Source organism: Pipistrellus hanaki (genome assembly GCF_964339955.1).
Source record: "Pipistrellus hanaki genome assembly, chromosome: 2".
In the NCBI taxonomy this organism is placed as follows: Eukaryota; Metazoa; Chordata; class Mammalia; order Chiroptera; family Vespertilionidae; genus Pipistrellus; species Pipistrellus hanaki.
Window position 1 is genome coordinate 194,309,154 of NC_140504.1, and position 17,218 is coordinate 194,326,371.

The following is a 17,218-nucleotide window of genomic DNA, read 5'->3' on the forward strand; positions in this document are numbered from 1 at the left end:
CCTCCAAGGAGCGCCCCTCAGAGCCTGAGCCGTTACCACGGAGACGAGAGCAGCTTCCGGTGGGGGAGCCCGGCAGACACCACCCTGGTCCTCTGGCCAAGGCCTCAGTGTGACCCACCAGCAACGGGGCCAGAGGAGCCGGGAGGCGCTCAGCATCGCTCCTGGGTTCTCCCACCAAATCCAGTGGCCGGGAAACCTCAGGCCACGCCGAGGTCCGGGACGCCCACACAACCACGGCGGGACCCTCCCCGGCGGCCAGGCCAGGACGGTGAAGGGCGAGACAGGCACTGACCAGAGTCTCCGGGACAGACAGCCAAACGCAGCACTAGATTCTGGACGGAATTCTTTGGCCACAGCGGGCTTTACTGGGGACAATGGGACACCTGAATGGGGTCTGAGAACTCAAGGCGACACGCCAGGGCAGATCCTCTGGTGCAGACGGTTTTACTCCGGTTGTGTAAAAACACGCCTTATTCGTATGAAATACACATCCGCGCGCGCACACACACACACACACACACACACACACACACACGTCAGAGATGACAGGCATTACGCCGGTGACAGATGGTCCAGGGAAAGGGAGTTCTGGGTACTGTTCTTGTGACTTTCCCATGAGGTCAAAATTATTTCCGAACGACGGCGCACAATTTTTTCCAAAGCACGCCTGCCCGCGTGAACCGAGAGAGCAGTGACTTCCGTGGCCATCAAAACGAAGGGTTAAAAGGACTTTAACCGTGTTTCCCAGCCAGGAGTGATCTCCCCTTCTCCCTCCCCACCACACCTCTATCCCCTGCCAGCCCAGGGGACCCATGGCAACGTCTGGTGACACGTTTGGTGGCCACACGGGGAGGTGGGTCTGGAGACCAAGGAGCTGGCCAGCACCCTGCGAAGCACAGGAGAGCCCAGTCCCCAATGTCACTAGCTGAGGGGTGAGACCCTTTTGACAAAAGCCTTGCCACCAACAGAGACAATGAGACCCTGGTCAGGCTGCTTTTAGCCACGCGGCCTCACACAAGTCCCCTCCTTCCTGGGCCCCGTCCCTCCGCTGTGAAACGGGGTAACAGCGGTGGCTGCCTCGCAGGGATGCTCAGAGGGGTCAAATGAGATCATGTATGTGCTTCGCAAACACCTGCCGCCAAGGACCCCCGGCACAAAGTCCAAATCATTCAAGAGCTGATGGGGGAGCATTGACTGGGCACCTGCCCGGATCCCCTGTGCTCCGCCAGGCACCAGCCCCCCACCCCCAGCCCTGCGGATCCCAGAGGGGGCGGGCCGGGCGTACACTCCCTGCCTGCTAGCCTGTCGCCTGTTGGAGCAGCGGACACAGGTCTCAGAGCCCAGGAGAGCCAGGGCAGCCTCTGTGCCCCGCACAGAGCCACTTGAAACCCCACAATGACACGACTTGGGGTACAGGAGGGAGCGAAGACATTGAACGGGCACCGCCTTCTCCATCCATGCTCATCCTGTGACCTGCCCGCTGCCCCTGGCCTCCTCTCCCTTCCCTCTCAGCCTGGGGTCCCCTAGCCACCCACCGGAAGCCAGAGGGCCGGCCCCGGCCACCCCTGAGGCTCAGGGCTCGGGGTTCCTTGCAGGCCTGGCTTCTTAAGGGAAGGTGATTTTCTCTCTCTCTCTCTCTCTCTCTCTCTCTCTCTGAGACAAAACTGCTATCGCAAAGGTTCGAAGAAAAAAAATAGACTGACGGCAATGGAAAGTCTATAATATTAGAAAAATGTCAAGAAAGCAAACCCGGTTTCAGTGAGACACGGAGCCTGACAGCTCACGGAAAAAGGCTTGAAACCATCAAAACACGAAAACCCCTGCGGAGGGACCGCTAGCACCTGCTTGTGAAACTCATCAGATTCAAAACAACCTCCTGGACTGTTTTTGTGCCCGAGGGGCTCTCCAAGGGGCCTGGGGCGGAGGGGAGGGGGGAGAGGGAGGGGGGCCAGGGAGCCGTGATTTGGCCTGGGGCCGACCACTGGGCTCTGGGTGGGCAGGGGATGGACCAGGCTTGGGGGGGCGGGAGACAGAGGGGACAGGACGGGGCCACGGGCAGTCTACAGCCCGAGCAGCAACCTCAAGTACCAGGGCCAGAGCCCGGAGGGGCACTTACTAGGAGGGTGGCCCTGGGCCACGTACCCGCGGCCTTATAGGTCATCAGCCATCACCCCCGGGGCTCCTGGGAGACCTGCTAGGGGAGGGAGCCTGCCCGGAAACCAGAAGGGACACTCAGACCACTCATGTTCACTGCTTCCTCTGTGAGCAGCACCCAGCGCAGAGCGGGCAGACCTGCCCCGCCTGAAAGGGCTGTCCAGGAGAGGGCCCTGGGCACAAGGCCCCCAGCAGGTGGGCGATGGAAGAGCCTGCTGCTGGATGGGTGGGGAGGACGGGGCTCCGGAAGGCTGCCTGGAGGAGGTGGCCTGGAGGCGGGGCAGGGGTCAGAGACAAGGACCAGGGAAGGGTTCCAAATAATCTAGCGCTGAGGGAAACCTGGGATTCCTGGTGAGGAACACGGCCTGGGCACAGGCGGGTCAGCAGCCTGCAGTCACTGTTCACTGCACACAACGCCTGCCAGGGCTCTGCACAGGCCCAGCTCCATCCATCCACCCACGCGCCCACCCTCGGACCAGGCCCGCTGTCCCCATCTTACGGTGAGGGAAGTAAGACAGAGGAAGGAAGTAACCTCCCAGGGTGTCACAGAACCGGGATTCCAGCCCTCTCTGCCGCCCTACAGACCCCTACGGCCCTCTCGGCTGCCAGAGGAGGGGGCAGGGAAGAACGGGGAGAGAGGAAAGAATAGGGGGGCTGGGAAAGAGGGAAAGAAGAGGGGGGGCATTCAGGAATGCCTCTCCTGGGGGCACAGGGGAGAAAGGAATGAAAAGCTCAGCAGGCCAACTGGCGTGGCTCAGTGGTTGAGCGTTGACCTAGGAACCAGGAGGTAACGGTTCAATTCCCGGTCAGGTCACAAGCCCAGGTTGCGGGCTCAATCTCCAGTGTGGGGCGTGCAGGAGGCAACCAATCCATGAGTTGCTTTCTTCATTGATGTTTCTATCTCCCTCTCTCTCCCTCTCCCTTCCTCTCTGAAATCAATAAAAATATTTTTTTTTTTAAAGAAAGAAAGCCTTAGCTTGCCTACAAAGAAAGCTTCCTGCCAGCCTGCTATTCAAGCACCTGGCAGGCGGGGGCACAGTTCCCACCACATTGTGTTCCCATCACAGATGAGGTCACAGAGAGAGGAGCAGCTGTGTGAAGCCGTCGAGAGGGAGCCCCAGGCCCAGGCCCAGCCCCAGCCTGCCGTGTGTCCCTGCGGCTCAGGCAGCCCCTCCCGACCCCCGACCACTTACCCGCAGGCTCGGGCTTGGGCCGGAAGGTCTGGACCGGGAAGCACAGGTGCAGCTCTGGAACGACATCAGGAGGGTACTGGAGATGCCAGCCTCGGAGAGCCTCGGCGGGCAGAGCAGGGCAGGGGCAGGGCAGGGCAGGGGCCAGGCTAGCACAGCGCGCCCGCCTCCCCCGGCTCCCCGGACACATCACTCACTCTGCTGCATCCACTTCCAGCAGGCCCTGCGGTGGCACAGGAGGAAGGAGCCGGCGACGACCACCCCTGCCAGCAGCGCCAGCAGCCAGAGGAGCACGGGTCCTGCAACACAGAGGTGGACTGCACTGTCTGCCCGGAGCCCGCTTCCCGGTGCTGAGCCGGGGGCCCTGCTGCCCCCCACCCCCACCCCCTGTCCCCAGCCCTACTGTCTCCACCGGGCTGCCAGCACTGAAGCCAAACACGGACCTGGTCCAGCCTCACCCGCTGCCCGCCCTCACCGCTCCGGGAAGCCAGTCAGGGTGGGCTGATAGTGGGGGAAAGAGCACACCATTTCTAGAGGGTGGGCAATCGAGAAGCCAGGGGTTTGGAAGGCAGAACAAGAGGACAAAGCAAGGGGCCTGCGGAGGAGGCCTGGGTGACGGCCGTCCCCTCTGGACTGGAAGCTCCATGGGGTCTGCTTCCCACAGAGGCACACTCAGCCCTGGACGCAGGTGCCACTGCAAACAAGGGTAACTGAGGCTCTCAAAGGTCACCCTGAGGTAAATGGCAGAATCTTGGCTCCAGACAGGCCCAGAGGACTCCAGTGCCCACGCGCATATCAGCTACTTGGGTCTCTCTCTTTACATCTGAGTTTTTAACTTGTCTCCTTTCTCCTGTCACTTAATTTTGTAATTAGCTACTACAGAAAAGTAGTTTGTGCCACACAAATGCTTCTCAGACTTTCATGTGCAGAGGAATCTCGGGAGGGGATCGGGTTCTGTAGGGCTGGGTGGGGCCATCATTTGTTTTTCTAACAGGTTGCTGCTGCTGTGAGTTCAGGACCACGCGGAGAACCACTGGCCTGAGGACCACCGCCACCTGGTGTGCAATGCTGGGACTGCAGGTCCTAGAGTGAACTGCACTTAAGAGCAAATGGGTGATGCGACCCGGAAGGTCTGGACCGGGTAGCCACCCACTCCCCTGCATGGTGCATGCTATTACAGCTTTACATGGGAGGAAACTGGGGCTCAGGGGCCTTAAGCAACTAGTCAAGGTCATAAAACCATTCACCAAATACTCCCTGAGTAGCAATTATGGGCCATGGGGAGGAAGCTATGAATGAAATCCCGACACACAAGAATGAATTGGTAGCAAGTAGCAGACCCACAGCCCAGGAAGCTGGAAACCCGGGGTCCACCTTGCGTCCCCCCCCCCACCCCACCCAGTGGATACTGTAGATTGGGGAGACGCCCCTCCTTTGGCCCGCCTGGGAGGAGGGCCCTGCCTCCTGGGGGCGATCATTACCTGAGACCAGGATGGGTCTGCCCGCGGAGGAGAAAGAGACAGGGGCACTTGTAGAGGGGGGGGCGTCCTCCTGGGCATGGGTGGCGCCTCCTCTGTGCCCCTTACCGGGCTGGGCGTCGGGGAAGGAGATCTGGGAGGCGCTGGTGCTGCAGGCAGAGAAGCCAGAGGTGAGGCTGAGGACGCAGCGGGAAGAGGGGGAGGGGGGGCGCTCAGAATGCTTCCCTTTCCCTGCAGGTCATCGGAAGGAGGGGCTGCAGGTCCAGGCCGTCTGGCTTGGTGCCGGCACAGAGCTGAGCACACTTTCTCCCAAGTGGCTTTTGGGCACAGAGCTCCAGCCTGGACCAACCCCCCTCCTCCCCCAGTCCGGTTCCCCAGAAGAAGCCATAGAGTCACCTGGCCGGCACCTCGCTGTCCTCCGGGTGGGCGCTGCGGTTAGGGTGGGTCCCCGGGTGAGGCGGCTCATGGGTGGTGTCTTTACCTGCAAAGAGTCAGTGCCAGGAGCTTAGCCAGCAGGGACTGGCGGCCTCCAGGAGACCGCACAGCGGGGCCCCGAGGACACTGCATCTGGGCAGGTTTGTGTCCCAGCTCTGCCTCCTCCCTCCGCCTACCCAACCTCCCTCCTCCTTTCCTTCCGAGCAACCATTCTTCATGGAGCACCTCCTGTGACTGGGAACTGTGCTGGGAGCCGGAATAGAGCAACGAGCAAAATACACAAGACCCCCCCGGGGGACTCACAGGTGAGTGTGACTCAGTGTGACACAGAGCATGACACCCCAGCGAGGGTCTCAACCTCTCCGGAATGGGAAGGCTTCCCCGAGGAGGGGGAGGGGTTGGGATGTGAGTCCGCCCGCCCGGGGGTATCAGCAGAGGAAGCAGAAGGTGGGAGGCCCAGGGCGGGAGGGAGGAGGGCCCGGTGGAGAGGCTGGAGGGAGGCCAGGGAGGCCGGCTGTGGCCATAGCGATCCAGGCAGGTCTCTTGCACACGCTTGCTCACAGAGCATTCTTCCAAATTCACAGCAGCCAAAGAAGCGGGAACAGCCTAGATGTCCATCGACTGGTACATGGGTCAGCAAAACGGAGCGTCTCTGCTCACCGGAATATTGTTTGGCAATAAAAGGAACAAAGCACCTTGGCCAGTGTGCTCAGTGGTGAGAGTGCTGGCCCGCACATCAAGGGGGTCTCGGGTTCAATGCCTGGTCAAGGGCACGTGCCTGGGTTGCGAGTTTGATCCCCAGCCCCGGTTTGAGGCGTGCGTGGGAGGCAACCAATCAACGTGTCTCTCTCACATCGATGTTTCTCTATCCCCCTTCCTCCCTCCCTTCCACTCTCTCTAAAAATCAGTGGAGAAATAGCCCTGGGTGAGGATTAACAACAATAAAAATAAAAGGAACAAAGTATGAACGCATGCGACAGCATGGAGGAACCCCACGTGGGTCACGTCCAGGGAGAGAAGCGGACCCAGAAGAACACATCCAGAAAATGTCTCACAGGGTCTGGCCTAGAGGGACAGGAAGTAGATTAGCGGTCTCCGAGCTGGGGGTGGGGGTAGGGTGGCTATGAGTGGACACGAGGTTTCTTAGATCCCGGTGTGAACCTAAGAGTGAAAGGCCAAAGTGAGAAGCAGCAAGGGTTTATCTGAGGTCCAACGCAATAGCTATTGGGGAAGCCCTGCTTCGGACAGAAACCCAAATGGGGTTCCGGTTAGGCTGCTTATGAGAAGGGGAAGGGGAGCAGTTACATCAGTAGGAGGAATATCACATCAAGAGAATGTTAATCACTTCAGCAAAAGGGAGGCATTTCTCCAGGTGCAGATAAAGTGACTTCATGATGTCAGACCTAAGGATGGTTTCCTTTTCAGTCCTGTAGTCACCTGTCCTTATTCCTCAGATCTGCTTTTATCTTTGCAAACAGTTCTTTGGAATGCAAGGTTGCTTAGGCCCCGTCCAAAGGTTCATTTGCCCAGTTCTAACATTCCGAAGGTTTGAGGCATAAGACGCGGCTCTGAGGCCGTTTTAAAGTGGCTCTGTTTGCTGAAACCGGTTTGGCTCAGTGGATAGAGCGTCGGCCTGAGGACTGAAAGGTCCCGGGTTCGATTCCGGTCGAGGGCATGTACCTTGGTTGCGGGCTCATCCCCAGTCGGGGGTGTGCAGGAGGCAGCTGATCGATGATTCTCTCTCATCGATGTTTCTAACTCTCTATCCTTCTCTCTTCCTCTCTGTGAAAAATCAATAAAATATATTTTAAAAATAAAATAAAGTGGCTCTGTTTATAGTTACTAATTTTTTAAGTGGTGATAGTTTCATAACTTTGTAAGTTTCTTTTTAAAATATATATATTTTTTATTGATTTCAGAGAGGAAGGGAGAAGGAGAGAGAGATAGAAACATCAATGATGAGAGAGAATCATGGATTGGCTGCCTCCTGCACGCCCCCCACTGGGGATCAAGCCCACAACCCGGGCATGCGCCCTGACAGAATCAACCTCCTGGTTCATAGGTCAACGCTCAACCACTGAGTCATGCTGACGGGGCTGTAAGTTTCTTTAAAATCATAGAATTGTACACTTAAAGTGAATAGATTTTATGGCATAGGAATTCTATCTCAATAAAGCTGTTTTTAAAAATCCAGTCCTAAGTGGAGACATCTGTAATAGTGTCAGCAATAAAAATAAAGTAAAAGATAAGTAAACATAAAGTCTTTCTCCCCAAAGCAATGATTTTTTAAAAATAGTTTTTATTGATTTCAGAGAGGAAGGGAGATAGACACATTAATGATGAGAGTCATTGATTAGCTGCCTCCTGCACGCCTCACACTGGGGATCGAGCCTGCCACCCGGGCCTGTCCCCTGCCCAGGAATCGAACTGTGACCTCCTGGTTCATTGGTTGACACTCAACCACCGAGCCACGCCTGCTGGGCCAAAGCAATGAGTTTAATTAGTGATGGGATAGTGTAGGCCCAACCCCCAACCATCAGCATCCTTCTCCACATGACTGCACCCGCTGGGACACCATATTTCTTAGCTATGTCTCCTTAGGTAAGGAAAACAAAAGAAAAAAATAAACAAGTAGGACTGCATCAAACTAAAAAGCTTTCGTGCAGAGTAGGAAGCCATCAACAACAACAAAACCCAGCCTACTGAATGGGAGAAGACATTCACCAGTGATGCATCCAATAAGGGGTTCACATCCAAACTATATAGGGAACTCATATACCTTAACACCTAAGAGACAAACAATCCAATGAAGAAATAGACAGAGGACCTGAATAGATATTTCTCCAAAGAGGACCTACAGACAGCCAACAGACGTGTGAAAAGATGCTCAGCATCATTAATCAGGGAAATGCAAATTAAATTACAGTGAGGTGCCGCCTTGCACCTGTCACATGGCTATCACCAATAAATCAAAGAACAACAAGTGTGGATGAAGAGGCAGAGAAGAGGGAGCTCTTATGCACTGCTGATGGGATTATGAATCGGTACAGACCCTCTGGAAAACCATACGGAGGTTCTTCCAAAAATCAAAAATAGAACTACCAGATGATCCAGCAACACCACTGCTGAGTGTTGAACCAAAGAAACCTAAAACACTAATTAAAAAACACATACGCACCCCTATGTTCATTGCAGCAGTGTTTACACTAGCTAAGCCAGGGAAGCAACCTGTGTCCATCTGTGCTAATAATAGAGGAATATGCAAACTGTCCAGGATGCCGTCGCAGTAACAGTAAGGACCGAACAGCAGGCTGGGGGGAGGTTAGTTAGGGATGACCAAACAACTGAACGGCAGGCTGCATGGGGCAACCAGGCTGGCAGGAGGGGCAGTTGGGGGCAACCAGGCCAGCAGTTAAGGGCAATCAGGCTGGCAGGCAGGTAAGCAGTTAGGAGCCAGCAGTCCTGGATTGTAAGAAGGATGTCCTGTATTGGAGAGGGTGCAGGCTGGGCTGAGGGGACCCCTCTCTCCTGTGCACAAATTTCATGCACCGGACCTCTAGTCCATATATAAATGGATAAAGAACCAGTGCCCTCTACTGGTGATGCTTAACATCATGCTCACAAGGAGAAATGCTTCAAGAGTCAAGAGTCCAATCCTTGACAGCAGAGCAGGCCCTGAGGGTGAACTGGGAGCTGAGAGACAATGGATGGGTAACAAGCACAGCTTCTAGAAGCCCCTCTTTCCCGCTCTTTTTTTGCTGTTCCTTTTCCACAGCATTCTGTCCTCACTGTGTGGGTGTAACAGCTTCCTGGATGTTAGCACGTTTAAATATTTATTTATATATATATATATATATATATATATATATATATATATATATATATATATCAATTTAAATATATATATTGTATATATTTTTTTTTTTAATTGATTTCAGAGAGGAAGGGAGAGGGAGAGAGAAACATCACTGATGAGAGAGAACCATTGATCGGCTGCCTCCTGCAAGCCCCACACTGGGGATTAAGCCCACAAACCCGAGCATGTGCCTTTGACAAGAATCGAACCCGGGACCCTTCAGTCTGCAGGCCGACACTCTATCCACTGAGCCAAACCAGCTAGAGCCATTTGGTTTGAATCTTTTAAGTTCCCGGTGATTCCTGGGTTCATCGTGGCGTCAGCCATAGGAAGCTCTCCCGTTCATATGTGTTGTTATTCTCTGGTTTTCCCTGAGGCCGGAACGTCTGCACCGCCCGCTCGTGTTCCTTACAAAGGACGACCCGGCCTCCCAGGAGCTGGTGGGGTCCTTGTGCCACCCTGTCAGTGTGTCCTTCCCCAATGGGTCTCTGCCCAGAGCAGGCGGTCTGTCTGGCCTGCAGTGGGCATGTGGGCTGGAGTCCTCCCTCAGAGACACAGCAGGACGTGCTCCCAAACACACGGCAAGGGCGGCACTCTGGAGCAGCAGCATCTCAGCGAGCCTGGCTCCCCATAGAGACCCCTTCAGAGTTTTTAGCCAAAAAGCAGATCGTTTTCACCAGGAGATAAAATCTCAGGCTCCTCCTGCTCAGACTGCTCCGTGTCCATGGTCAGCACTGGTACAGACTATTTTATTTTATTTTATTTTATTTATTTTATTTTAAAGATGGAGTTACACTTAGCAGTTCTCCGTGTCACTCCCATCATTCGATTTGTTTGTCTGCTCTGAGCCCAGGGCCGCCCTGGGGACTCTGGTAAGTGAGTCACCTCTCGCCATCCCCCGGTCCTCCTGCGTGAATTCTGGGGTGAGCTTCCCTCCCCTGGGTTCCGCTCGTCACCCTCCTTTCCTCTCCTCTCTGCTTTCGAGGGATGTGTTGGCACCTCTCCCTGCTGCTGAGCCAGCTTTGATTGCTCTTCGGTCCGAGTTCCGACTTCCCTGCAACCTGGCCGGCGGCCACCGGCTGGGCTGGGAGGCCTCTTCCCATGAGTCTGTCTTGAGTCAGTGCAACAGCCTTGCCAATAAGTCAAGATTTTACCAGCCCGACACTTTCAGGAAGAAGAATGAGTGAACGCACAGCAAGAATAAATGAAGTTGTTGCTGAGGATGCACGGAAGAGGGAGCTCCTATGCACGGCTGGTGGGAGTATACATCAGCGCAGACGCTCTGGAAACCATACCAGGCTCTTCCGAAAATCAAAACTAGAACTACCACATAACCCAGCAGCCCCACTTCTGGGTGTTGGCCCGAAGAAACCCAAAACTCTACTTCGAAAACACATGTCATCACCAGGAATTCTTACCAAAATGACCCACGTGGATCTCACGCCACTCACGGGATCTAGTTATCCAAGGAAAAATCAAGGCCCAAACCCGACCTCGTTCACAGCGGGGGTCGAAGGCCCTTTGCCCCGTGGGGGTGGGAGAGATGCGGCCGCCGGCTGCTGGGCACAGACCTCAGCCCCCCGTCGGGGGGTGTGCTGCTTACCCGGGCAGGCGGTGACCCCCTTGGGCGGGACGACAGGGCAGGCGACGCAGCGGGCACAGGAGTTCCTGGCTGACGTGGCACAGAACATGCCAGATCGGCACTCACAGACGCGGGAGGAGTTCCACGTGCAAGGTGTCTTCTCCACGAGGTGATCTGAGGGGCACAGAGAAAGGGAGGGTGGGGGACGGCCAGGGCAGCCAGCGGGGGCAGGGGACCCCGGAGGGCGGGGGTGCATCCGCCCAGGAGCAGCCATTCTCCTGACTTCCCCACCGAGCTGGTCTTCGGCCCGCTCAGAACAAGGACGCTGAGCAAAAGAAGACACACAAGGACGGAGCATATCCTACACGCTTCTGCTGACAGAAAGTGCTAGAAGGCGCAGCTTATTCCAAAGTGAGAAAGCAGGACTGCCTGGGCGTGGGTGGGGGTTGGGTGGGGGAGGGAAGGTGAGGGGCATGAGGAAGCTTGGGAGCAATGGGTGGTCTGTTACCTTCACTGGTGGTGGTGGTTACACAGGCGCATACATATGTCAGAATGTACCAAATTGCACACTTTAAACACGTGTGTTTTATTAGACATCAGCTATCCTCCATAATAAAGAGCTAATATGCTAATTAGACCAGACAGCAGAACAACCTTCCAGAACGGCTCTGGGTCACTGTCTCTCCATCAGAACGACCTTTCCTTCTCTTCCTTTTCTCCTTCTTCCTCTCCCTGTCCCCCTTTCCCCCTCCCCCTCCCCCCTCTCCCTCTCCTCTTCCTCTTTCCCCTCTCCCCCTTCCTCTCCCTTTCTCCCTCTCCCTCTCCCTCTCGGCCAGAGCTGCGAGGGCCAAGCCCCTTGCACGAATTCCGTGCATCAGGCCGCTAGTGTCCCAATAAAGCTGCTAAAGGCACCCAGAGGGCAGGGTGACAGGGCATGGGGATAGATGCACCAAGACTGACCCCGATGCTTTGAAACTGGTGACCGCCCATCCCATTCCCGGTCCCTCTACTCCTGAACAGGTTCAAAATTGTCAATGATAAGAAGGTTTTTCCCCAAAAAAACAAACAAATGAAAGGTTAGAGCTTTTCTAAAAGAAAAGGTATAATCATGCACTTGCATGTGTTTGGAGATGTTTTGTGTGCTCCGTGTATGTGAAAATAGAGTCGCTGCCTCGGACGAGACCAGGGTGACTCGCTCCGTAAGAACCCTACTTCTGGGCTGTTACTTAGAGGCCTCGCACGACAAAGGCGAGGGACCGCACCTCCGGAGAGAGCGGGCACTGGCGGGCACTGGCGGGCACTGGCAGGCACTGGGGGAGCTTGTGCAAAGGGCAGGAGTGGGCTGGGCCATGAGCGAGATGACTTGGGACGATGGCAGCTATGATCACCCCTATGGCTACTGACATAATAGTATGTGCGAGAGGCAGTGTTCTTCACACTCTACCTGATTAGCTCAGTTTAATCTTCTTCATCCCACCACTCTCTGAGACAGAACCATTAGTGTGCCCGTTTAAAACTGAAAAACGGGGGAGATGTGGAGGGCCCCCTGGGAAGGCACATGGGCATTCTTTAATTAATGTCAGCTGAACCCACTGGCATCGGCAAAGCCATGCCCTGGAGACACACCTTGCCAAAAGGGCAGGGGTGTTGTCAGCTTGGCCTTCATTTCAGCCTGTGGTGCGGGGATGTGGGTTTTGATATCTAAATCCAGCCTGGCACCAGGGATGCTCAGGGCCTACTCAAGAATGCATATGATCTCCTTTTGTCTAACCCCCACCCCCTGGTGGAAAGACGGGCCCCTACCTCCTGAGCAGGTCACGCAGGCTGTGCAGCGGCCGTCCTTGTCCAGGTAGTAGTCCCTGTCACACTGCTTCCTGCAGTCGGCGGACCCCAGAGGGCACAGGTGCTGCGGGGACAGTCCTGGGGACGGAAGCACAGACAGTCCGGGTCAGGCCTCACCTCCCCACCATCACTGAAGCTGCCCCCAGCTCCGTGGCCAGCTCCCAACCCCCACACATGTCAGACCCATCCCCAGAGCGGGTCCTGAGGCTCAGAGAGGAAGGGCTGTGTCTAAGGCCACACAGGAGATGAGCTCTGAGCCCCCTATATCTTTGGTGTTCACCCCACCCCCCAAAACGATCCGCCATTTCCACCATGCCAGCGCCCTCGCTCCACGCTCACTCCTCAAGACTTTGACGGCCAGTTTCCCTTTGAGATCAGCAATGAGGCAAGGTGCTCTACTCTCACAACATCTATTCAAGCAGGGTACAGGGGTCCCAGGCAATGCAAAAAGGCAAGAAAAATAAATAAAATTGACAATTTTTAGGAAGGAAGATAGCCATCTGAGTACACAGATGATCCCAAAGAATCTGCAGATGCATTATTAGAACTGATAAGTGAATGAGCAAGGGAGTTGGATACAATGTTATGATATCTGAGTCAATCAAATGTCTGTATATGTGGACTGAGCCCATATGAAAATGCTCTTTTGATAGGTCAGCCAGTCATATATTGGCAATTTCAAATGGTTCAAAAAGAATTGGAACATGACATATTGAAAAAGATACCATAGGATCATGATCAGAAATATGGAATACATAGAACTCTAACAAAAACATGTGAGCATCTCTACATAGAAAAAATAATAAAGCATTCCCAGGAGAATTTGAAGAAGGCCTAAATAAATGTAGGCTATGCCGTGTACTCAACACTGCAAGGGTGGATTCTCTCTAAAATGATCTACAGCTTCAAGGCAACCCTCATCAAAACCTCAGTAGGACATCCTGTGGAATTTGAAAAGCTTATTCTAAAATGTATGTGGAGCCCTGCTGGTGTTGTGCAGTGGTTAAGTGTTGACCCATGAACCAGGAGGTCACAGTTCAATTCCTGGTCAGGACACATGCTTGGGTTGCAGGCTCGAACCCCAATAGGGGGCATGCAGGAGGCAGTCAATCGATGATGTTTCTGACTCTCTCTCCCTTTCTCTTCCTCTCTCTGAAATCAACTTAAAAAAACTTCAAAAACGAACTTTAAAAATGTACATGGAAATGCAAATTACTGGAATAGCCAATACTAGACGGACAGAGCTGAACAAGTTGCTCTTCATCCATCCATGAAGACAGACTGAAAAACCACAGGAATTGAGAGTGTGGTGTTCACACAATAGGCAAGAAGACTCGTGAAACAGGAGACACCCACACAGAGTCACACCCACACAGACATGGGCTTTAGACGTACACAAAGCTGGCATGCAAAACTGTGGGGAAAGGACCATTTATTTGGTAAACTAGAGGCCCAGTGCATAAAATTTGTGCACGGGGGGGGGGGGGGGAGGGCGGGGAGTTGGGGGGGAGGCGTGCTGTGGTATCCCTCAGCCCAGCCTGAACCCTCTCCAATCTGGGACTCCTCGAGAAATGTCCCACTGCCCTCTCACAACCCAGGACTGCTGGCTCCCAACTGCTCACCTGCCTGCCTTCCTAATTGCCCCTAACCATTTCTGCCTGCCAGCCTGATCACCCCCTAACCACTCTTGTGTGTTGAAGTGACAGTCAATTTGCATATTACTCTTTTATTAGGTGAGATGGTGTTGGTTCAGCTGGATAGCCACATGGACACTTTTAACATGACTGCTGCCTCACGCCATACACACAAACCAGGGTAGAGGGCAGAGCCAAACATGGAAGGCGAAGCAATAATGATCCCAGACAATAAAGGCAGGCTGTCTCTGAGAACTCCGAGGAGGGAGAGTCTTACAAGGCAGATCACAGAAAGCACTCAACACAAAGGAAAAGATGGACTGCATTAAAGTTAAGAACATCTCTTCAGGGAAAGCCTCCATAAAGAGAATGAGAGGGCAAGCCACGGGGTGGGAGGACATATTTGAGCACAACTATAGGACACAACCCAGAATTATAAAAGTCCTACATGTGATTTAAAAACAACAACAACAAGAGAAACGAACAAATACATTCACACCAAGATTTTTCTTTATTCATGATAGCCCCAAAGGGGAAACAACCCAAATATCTATCTAAATAAGCAGTGTGGCATACCTCTACAATGGGAGGCTAGCGACACTAAGACATGAAAATTGACCGTCCCTCCACTATACTTACCAGCCAATCAGGAGTGAGTATGCAAGTTAACCCAACAAAGATGGCAGAGCTAAGACTGAAGATAGCATAGAAGGAAGCCAAGCACTGCAGAAGGGAGTGAAGCAGCAGAGAAGGGAGTGAGGTGGCAGAAACAGGAGGGTGAGAGGCAGTGGAAAAGGCTGCAAGAAGCCCTATTCTTGCAGGAATCTTCCTGCAATGGGCCTCTAGTTAAGTAATAAACAGGAGAGAACTGGGGGCCCCAACCTGTCGCCATGAGAACCAGGAGGGCAGAAAAACGACCCCTGCAGAGGCTCACCTGCTCTGTTGCAAGCAGCAGCACCGCCCTGATAGTCTGGCACTCGGGAGGCACCCCAAACTGCTGTTAAATGCGTGGGTGCCCCCACTGTCTATGCTGGCTCTCAGTGCCTCCAACCTCTCTGCCCCACACTAGCAAAGACCACCACTCAGGGCCTGCCTGCCCGGACCACCACGCACAGGCCACCCACCAACCAGACAGCGTTGGAGAAATTACCTGCATCCAGACGGGGCTTCCCCACGGAGGAGAGAACATTGGGATCCCTCAGCATTGTGGAGTCCGCTTCGGGGGTGAGAGGAGTGTCCCCTTTAAGAAGCGGGGTCCTGGCTTCAGAGCTGGCTGAGGTCAGGGCGGGCTGGGCCCGGGGGGTGGTGCCGCTGGGGGAAAAGCCAGAGATGAGACGGACGGTTCTGCGGATGGGGCAGGGGAGGCCGGGGCTCAGGGGGGACTGTTTCTATGGAGCAGGGGGCCCCAGACCTCCTGCCCACAGGCTCTGCAGGCCCCCTCCCCCATCAGGGAGCCAGGGCTGTGTTTTCTGGGCCTCCTGTGCAATCGGGGCAGGCAGGGCACACAGTAGGGCCTCAAATGACTTCAGGGATGGCCTCTCTCCACGCTCACTGCTATGCGCTGGAGCCCAGGCACCCTGTGCTGAACCCCACCTGCCAACCGCCCTCCCCTCCCCCAGCCCAGCTATGGTCCAGGCATCCTGTGGGGGAGACTGAGGCAAGCTGGATGGGAAGGGCTGGAGTCACCTGGAAGGCGCCCTGCAGTCCTCCCGGCCTGCGCCGCAGGCAGGGCTGGCCCCCGGGGATGGGGACTCACAGACAGTGTCCTTCTGCGCGGTGCCTGCAGGGGACACAATGCCGTCAGACTGGGTAGGGAGGAGTTCGGGACTCCAGGAATAGCTTTTATCACCGCAAACCAGAGTCGGTCCGGATGGGCACTTGGCAAACGCAGTGGCCACCCGGTGTTTGCACCAGCCCAGCCTCCATTCCCCCAGGGGGTGGGCAGCCTGGTTTCCCCGGGGAAACCACTCTTCCCAATCTCAGTGTCTGTTTTTAGGGCTGATTTCCTCCACTCCCCCTTCCCTTCCCCATGGGGGCAGGATGAGCCAATCAAATCCTTCCATTTCTCCCATTCCCCTGGCCAAGATGGACTGGCTCAGGGACGGGCACGTGACCTCAGACACACTGTTCTGAGATGCCATGTCAGGGTTTTGGTTTTGGCTGTTGGAAATGCAGGATGAAGACGTTGTCTCTCCACCGGGGTTGGGTATGAAGCAAGCCCGGAGCCGCTGGGAGGCATCTTACAGACGCCTAAGCATAGGGGATAGAGCTGAGAGGTAGGAAACGTCAGGGCGCCTGGATCCAGCCATGCCTGAAGCTACCCAGAGCTGTCCCCAGACTTTTCAGTTACATGAGCCACAAACATAAGATTTTTGCCACTTGCAACCCAAAGAATCCTGAAGACTAACTGGAAGCGGAGTGGAGAGGAAAACTCACAGCGTTTGCCCTCCAGTGGGCCTGGGTGTGCCCATCACCTCTCTCGTGTTGTAGCCACGACAGACAAGGCAAAGGATAGTAATAATAACACAGTATAATAATAATAATTACCCAGGCTGCTGTGGGGACAGAGCGTTCACCCCGTGTGCCTCTCTCACGGTGGGACACACAGCAAGTGCCCAGTGAATGCCCTGTCCCTTTCCTCCTCTGGACCCCGTCCCGTCGCAGAGAAAGGACCTGGGATGGTCTCCCAGCCCTCGCGCCATGTTCTCTGCTCGGCGGTCCTGAGCCATGTGCCCGCCGCCTGGACCTCCATGTCCTCCCTGCGGGATGGAGCTCATGCAGTCCGCCTCGTGGGAGTTCGTGAATTTCAGGAACAGGAAGCCTGTGTGAGCTCTTAGCTGGGGCTCAGCGGGGGCTGAACCTGACCCAGACACTACTTTCCGTTTGACAGCTGGAGAGACGCTGCCCCGTGGGAGAGCCCACAGGGGGACCTAGACGTTAGCCGGGGTTTGGCAGCCAAAGGCTGAGCCCTCCCAAAGCGCAGTTCCATAGAAATAGGATGAGGTCACACAGGCCATTTAAATCTCCTAGTCACCACATCAAAGGAC

At 54.9% G+C, this 17,218-nt stretch overlaps 1 protein-coding gene across 2 annotated transcripts in view; it reads right to left on the reverse strand.

The window, feature by feature from the left end:
* Window positions 1–17,218, reverse strand: part of TNFRSF8 (TNF receptor superfamily member 8) — a 66,798-nt gene that overhangs the window by 12,513 nt on the left and 37,067 nt on the right. For both annotated transcript variants that reach the window (XM_084875340.1, XM_084875339.1), the window contains exons 5-12: window positions 15,858–15,951; window positions 15,322–15,482; window positions 12,499–12,615; window positions 10,717–10,869; window positions 5,219–5,303; window positions 4,826–4,971; window positions 3,542–3,643; window positions 3,348–3,401 (exon numbers count right to left, since the gene is read on the reverse strand). In XM_084875340.1, coding sequence (XP_084731466.1) covers window positions 3,348–3,401; window positions 3,542–3,643; window positions 4,826–4,971; window positions 5,219–5,303; window positions 10,717–10,869; window positions 12,499–12,615; window positions 15,322–15,482; window positions 15,858–15,951 — 912 coding nt within the window. The remainder of the gene's footprint in view (window positions 1–3,347; window positions 3,402–3,541; window positions 3,644–4,825; window positions 4,972–5,218; window positions 5,304–10,716; window positions 10,870–12,498; window positions 12,616–15,321; window positions 15,483–15,857; window positions 15,952–17,218) is intronic.